The sequence below is a fragment of the Triticum urartu genome, chromosome 3 (genome assembly GCF_003073215.2).
Source record: "Triticum urartu cultivar G1812 chromosome 3, Tu2.1, whole genome shotgun sequence".
Taxonomy (NCBI): Eukaryota; Viridiplantae; Streptophyta; class Magnoliopsida; order Poales; family Poaceae; genus Triticum; species Triticum urartu.
Window position 1 is genome coordinate 430,880,546 of NC_053024.1, and position 6,616 is coordinate 430,887,161.

The 6,616-nt window shown below is 53.1% G+C and overlaps 1 protein-coding gene across 3 annotated transcripts; it reads left to right on the top strand.

Annotated features, from left to right (window-relative positions):
* The first annotated feature begins 299 nt into the window (after positions 1-299).
* LOC125544205 (pentatricopeptide repeat-containing protein At5g55740, chloroplastic) lies at positions 300-5,020 on the top strand. 3 transcript variants are annotated; one of them, XM_048707805.1, is made up of 2 exons: positions 300-3,427; positions 4,479-5,020. In XM_048707805.1, exon 1 carries the CDS (start codon positions 337-339, stop codon positions 2,161-2,163), a length of 1,827 nt encoding a protein of 608 aa, XP_048563762.1. In that variant the 5' UTR covers positions 300-336; the 3' UTR covers positions 2,164-3,427; positions 4,479-5,020. The 3 variants fall into 3 exon arrangements, with proteins under 3 accessions (XP_048563762.1, XP_048563763.1, XP_048563764.1); XM_048707806.1 differs by having other exon boundaries at positions 300-3,407; XM_048707807.1 differs by having other exon boundaries at positions 300-2,885.
* The last annotated feature ends 1,596 nt before the right edge of the window (positions 5,021-6,616 follow it).

Genomic DNA, 6,616 nt, shown 5'->3' on the forward strand with positions numbered 1-6,616 from the left:
CCTCGTTGGCGAACCTCTTCTAGTAGGGCGTTGTTTTTCGTTCACTTGCATGCTCCAGTCTTGGGGGTTATTGCGGCGTGTACAGGCAATGCAGGTTATTGGTTCGATACATGGAGCTTGCTGTTTTTGCGATTCTTTTATCTCGCGAAGCGGAACCCGAATGGGCCGGCCCAGTGTGAGCGTATATATACACGTACAGCTAATACCTAAGGCCCAGTAAAAATGGGAAACAGAAAAAACAAGTAGTTTTATGAGGCCCATTAGTCCGTTAAACATCAACCTCACGGCCCTTACCCCTTTATCCTCCGCTTCCGAACTCCATGGCACGGCACCGCCATGGCTCCGCTTCCTCTCCCCCTTCCCGCCACTCCCTACCCACCCAAACCCCACGAGTCCCCGCGGCCCGCCTCTCTCCATGCCGCGCTCGCCTCCCTCTCCCAGCAAGGCAGCGACCACGGCAGCCTCCGCGACGCCTTCGCCCTCGTCTCCCGCGCCGAGCGCCAGTCGAGCCCCGGCGCTGCCGTTGCCGTCGGCCCGGAGGTGTACGTGTCCCTCCTGCAGTGCTGCGTCGCCGCGGGGTCCCTCCGCGCGGGACGCCAGGTGCACGCTGCCGCCGTCAAGCGCGGGCCCTACTACTGCCGCCACGCCTACATCGGCACCAAGCTCGCTGTCTTCTACGCCCGATGCGGCGCGCTGGCGGACGCCGAGCGCGTGTTCGACGCGCTACCCAAAAAGAACGCCTTCGCCTGGGCCGCCGTCATCGGATTATGGAGCCGCGCCGGGCTGCACGCTAGGGCCCTCGACGGGTACATCGACATGCTGCAGGCGGGCGTCCCCGCCGACAACTTCGTCGTGCCCAGCGTGCTGAAGTCATGCGCCGGGATCGGGATGGTCGGGACCGGGAGGGCGCTGCACGGGTACGCCTGGAAGGCGGGGTTCATGGAATGCGTATACGTGTTGAGCAGCCTGGTGGACTTCTACGGGAAGTGTGGCGAGGTGGATGACGCGCGGGAGGTGTTTGATGCAATGACGGAGACGACGGTGGTGACCTGGAACTCCATGTTGATGGCGTATATAAACAATGGGAGAATCGATGCTGCTGTGGAATTGTTCTATCAGATGAGGGTTGAAGGCGTGCTGCCGACGAGGGTGAGCGTTCTTAGCCTTCTGTCTGCATCGGCCGATTTTGAAGCTCCTGATTGGGGTAGGCAGGGCCATGCCGTGGCCGTATCGAGTGGTTTAGCGATGGATGTAATTTTGGGGAGCTCAATCATCAACTTTTACTGTAAGGTTGGGATGGTCGAGGCTGCAGAGGCCGTGTTTGAGCAGATGGTTGAAAGAGACGCTGTTACATGGAATTTGATGATTGCTGGGTATTTGCAGGATGGGCAAACCGACAAGGCTTTGATCACTTGTCGAAAAATGCTCCAGTCTGGCCTTAGGTTTGATTGTGTGACGTTGGCATCCATTATCATGGCTTGCATGACATCCTGTGGTATGGAGATGGGCAGAGTTGCTCACGGCTATGCAGTTAGAAACAACCTTGAATCAGACCAAGCGGTTGCTTGTGGCCTGATAGAGTTGTATATGAGTACTCAAAGGACCGAACATGCACGCAGGCTGTTCGATGCCATGAGTTGCAGAGACATGGTCGTGTGCAGAGTGATGATTTCTGCTTATGCAGATCATGGGATGAGTTCTCAGGCTCTCAAGGTTTTATATCAGATGCAGCATCAGGGCATATCTCCAAGTGCAGCGTGCTGGGATTCAGTCATTTCAGCTTTTATGAAGAATGAGCAGATTAGTGAGGCCCTAGAGATCTTCAATGAGATGCTACTAACAAAAACACGCCCAAATCTACGCACATGGAGCCTGTTAATAAGTGGCTTGTCTCGAAATGGTATGCACTGCGAGGTAATGAATCTATGCTGCAAGATGCAAGAAGTAGAGCGAGCACCAAGTCCAACAATTTTCTCCGCAGCACTTGTTGCCATGAAGGCTGCAACCTCGGTACAATATGGAAAGGCAATGCATGCGTGCATTGTAAAGAAGGGCCTATTGTTGTCCAAATCCGTTATACAGTCCCTGCTAAACATGTATGGCAGTTTCAGTGACACAGGCACGGTAGAAAGTTTACTAGGCTTGCTTGCTGCTGCACAGTAAATAACGCAGCTGCACATAGTTACATTACATTACATAGCGTTTGCACACATCAACTTGCTCATATTCATCATCAGATGGCTATTCTTGGATCAGAAGGTTCCAATCAGAAAATGAGCGAGTACATAGTGCTACTGTTGGCAAAAAGTGTACAGTTTGGGTTTCTGTAACCAGGGATTGCACGCCGAGAGACATGTTACATCTCTGGTGTCTCCCTAGTTTGCTCTTTTTTTTTAGAGCCTACTCACAAGTCACAACTCGTCCAGGGAGAAAAAAAGGCCCCCGCGTCGCTCCGCACGAGCGACACGGGCGGCGCACCAACCACCGCCGCCGGCAGTCGTCTTCTTCGCGCCTCCCCCTCGCCGCCGTCAGAGTGCGCCACCGGCCAAAGGCCGTGTGGCAGCGGCGGCGGCGGGGCCTCGTCTTCTCCAGGTCGCGGGCGTCCTCGTGTCGGGCTCGTGCGGGTGCCAGCGCGTGGTCCGTCGCGCGGGCTGCGCTAGTGCTCGGGAGCTCCCAACCTCCGGCGGGGCGGCGGATCCGGGGCCCCCGCGCCCGGATCTGGTGTGGTGCTGGGTGCGCGGCCGCAAGGGGCGGCGTCTGCCGGAGCGGCAGCTTGCGGATCTGGCAGGGGCGGCGGCGGGTCTGCACGGCTCTTCGACGTGTGGCTCGATGTGCGCGCGAGGGTGCAGTGGCTGATGTTGGGAGGCACGGAGCAGAGGGTGCAGGTGTGGTGGATCTGAGGCTTCCGGTCTCCGGCAGGCTTGTTTGCATTGGCGCGTCTGGTTCATGGCTGCGGCCGGGAACCGTGGTGGTTCTCGGGCGGTGCTTGGCGCAGCGGGGAGGTGGAAGAGGTGGATGTCGACGTGGGGATTGTGTGCTATGCAGTGCTCGAATCTGCTTGGATTCGAAGGTGTGGAGGAGTTCCGGGCGAAAGTCCAGCACTGACCTTGGGTCGGTGCCGGCAACAGCGGCACCATGGTCATAGTGTCGTTCCCCTTCTTGAAGGTGTTGCCATGGTGCTCCTTTGCACGACTCTCCGGGAGAAATCCCTAGCTTCAGCCCTAGCTTCAGATGGCTGAAGCGGGCGATGACGGCGGCTACGTCGTTTCCTTCTTTGAGGCGTCGTCTTGGAGAGTCAGCATGTTGCAGTTTGCACGGATCTCTTCATCGTCAGGGGCAATGGACGTCGGGGCGGCGGCTCCGGATGGTTTCTGATTGTGAGTCGAGATGGCGATCTCGGGAACAATGTGAGTGGTAGCTCTATGAGGTGGGGCTCTATCTCGACATTGGTTGGGTGGCATCCTTGTTTCGCTTGGGCGTAGGGGTATCGGCTCGGTCGATGCGCCCCAGAGGGGACGGTCTGACTTTACATCGCGGCGGCGGCCCCGAATGTGGTGCGACGTTCGTGGTCTGCGAGCGGTTCCCCTGAGCAGTGTGGGCTGCGGGCAGCTGGGTTGTGCGGTGTTGCTGCTCGGATGGAGCGGTGCTATGTCGGGGCGGCGGTCCCGGAAGGCGGTGCAGGCTGATTGCGCTGGGCGCGACGGAGCGGTGGATGTCGGGGCGGCGGCCCCGAGAGTATTACTGTGGTGACTAGACTTCTGTGGCAACGATGATGGTGGGAGCGATGTCGGCGACGCGGCAATGGTTGCGGTAGTCGGCTCTTCTCCGGCGTGTCCATGATTTCGCCTCGGCTTGCTTGTTGTTGTGGAGTCGAAGCTGCAGCGGCAGGGCCCTGTGGTGTACGATGACTAGCTGCAGGTGGCCCGTTCGGTGATCTTCCGTGGCGCCAGCCGTGCCTGGTTTTGTTCTTCTGGGCTCTCTGTTTGAGTCGGAGCTGCGTTGTCCGGTCGTAGGTCGACTTGTCGTCGATTAGGGTGGGCTTTGCCTTGTGTATTTCAGTTTATGAAAGTGGGCTTGGCCCTTACTGTTTCGGTTTTTGCCCAGTTTTCCGTAATTAATTGGGCAATTCTTTTCTGCTTATTTATTAGATGAGGCAATCTTTACCTTCGTTTCGATTTTATTTTTGCTCTTTTTTGTATATTAGAATGTTTGAGTCTCTGGCCCTTTTGGGATTTGTGAGAAGACACGACATGGTCTAGATTTGCTGGGCGGATTACTTGTACTGAAGGATAACTGCAAACTGTAATATTCTTTCATTGCAAATACATGCGTCCCTAGAATTGCAAAAAAATACTTTTCCTGAAATGATAAATAAAAAGTTCTGCTTTGTACGTTTACTTGCACTGAAGGAACTCTGATAAACATAATTTATCAACAATCGATCACTGACTGTAATCGGCCGATGCTTTTGTTTGCAGAATCTAAAGAAGACGGGGACAAACAAATGATCAGTTTATCCTTGGCAACTTACCTGATCGACGCCACATGATTAGGCTGCCAACTCTCATCCATCGACAAGGCATGATGCTCCTACCCAATCCAAGGCGTCGACAATGGCGGAAAGGCGGGGGCGACACGATCCGGCTTTAGCAAGGCAGCCACGTGGGAAGTGGGCCGCTCGCTTTATGGCACAACGAATGATGGAAGGACGGGAGCCACCATGTGTCTTCACCAAAATTTCCATCGACCGCCTTTCTCTTCAATTCCCTACCTATCTTGGAGCGATCGATTAGTCTCTGCTTTGATGCGATTATGTTCTGTTCTGCTGCCGGGGAGAGCGTTGGCTGGTTTTTTTATTAGCACACTCCACTAGGTTTTATTTATTGATGATCATCATGCGGGAGATCAAGGCATGAGTCTCCCCGCATCTAGAGTAGTAGCAAACCTACGTAGATTGTGAGCTTTATATTTCGAGCCTCTTTAAGAGATTGTTTTCCTCAAGAAAAATACTTCCTCCTCCCGCCTACGTCGCCGCCGATCCGCCCCACCTCCGAAGATCCCCCCCTCCCCCCCTCCCGGCCGGTGGGAGAGACCCGTTATCGTTTTTGTTAGGTTCAACGTTTTGGTTGAGATTGCGTGGCAGAGGAATAATGTCCCTCACGTCTTATTCCCATCCTGATGATGCGAATAGCGTTGTCGGAGGATGTGTGGAAGTGTGTCTTCGTTGGATTTCATGGGATTCGATCGGTGCTGGTTTTCGGTGGATCTATTTGGATCCACTTTTGTTTGTCTTCGTTCGTGTAGTTATGGGTTTGATCTTTCCGATTTAGAACTCTCTTAATCAGCGATGGTTGCTGTTCTAGTGCGCTGTCCTTTGCGGCCTTAGCATGACGACTTTCCGACTGTCTACTACAACAAGGTTTGCCCGACTCCTGTGAGGGAGGGCAATGATAGCAGCGCAGCTTCGGCTAGCTTCAGTGCTTGTAGTCGTCGCTAGGTGGTCTATGAACCTAGTTGTAATTTTTATTATCTCTAGTGTTCTCTGTACTGCCATGTTGATGAACAGATTGCAAGTTTCTCTCACAAAATAAAAATAAAAATTCAAGCCTGTTTTTTGATAGAAGAAATTACACCTCGCAAATAAGGATCTAGATGCTATGATTTCTCTAATTACAACTTCATGCCCCCCCCCTTCTTGGCAGTGGCAGCAATATCATTAATCGCATTTTGGCAATCTGAAGCAATATGTAATCTCTGAGTGTTAAGATCCAATGCCAACACCAGGCCCTCACCACATGCCAGTGCTTCTAGAGTTGGTAGGTCTGTAACACCTGACAAAACAAGAGCAGACGCATCCAAGTAGTGGACTTGCTCATCCCTGCATGCTGCTACAACAACACCAGTTCTCCTAGACCTCGACACTCCTCCGTCCACAATGATCTTAAAAGATCCTATTGGCGAAAAATTCCAAACCCTGGAAACAATTTCTAGTGCCACATGCACTTGTGGTTTTGTCACCTTAAGCTTTTTCAGATCATTCAACTCGGAAATTACCGGTTAACAAACTCATGCATGGCAAAAGGACTTTGAAAAATGCTATCATGGATCGCCTTCCTCCTTCCCATCCAGATCACCCACAAAATAACTACCAAGCAGACCATCTGTTCCTGTGATACAGACTCAAACATAGAGAACAACCAAGACTTGGGGTTGGGTTCGTTCGTTGCCATCATTTGCTCATGTAGATCCCCATCTACCAACGCACACACGCATCGACTCATGGAACACTCAAGGTGAGAGTGTTTCCAAGAATCTTCAGCACCGCACAAGGAGCAAGCAAACGAAACACACATGTTACAGTGCTTCCAAACATCTTCAGATGGGAGTGAAAATCTTGCCAAACGCCACAGGAACATATGAAGTTTTGCGGGAACATCAACATTCCATAATCTGCGCCAACCATGCCCATCACCGGTTGCATTTGAAAGGGTCGGGGCTCGTCAAGCCACACTTCTCTTCACCTCTCCATTGCCACCGGCATGTCGTAACAGGAGCGAGCTGAGAAAGTGATGCTCCTTCCGAAATTCCATGACCAAAAATCCTCCTACTAGTTGGT

Bases quoted from the DNA above. Each gene is read 5' to 3' on its own strand.
- LOC125544205 (XM_048707805.1), top strand. From the start codon at position 337: ATGGCTCCGCTTCCTCTCCCCCTTCCCGCCACTCCCTACCCACCCAAA.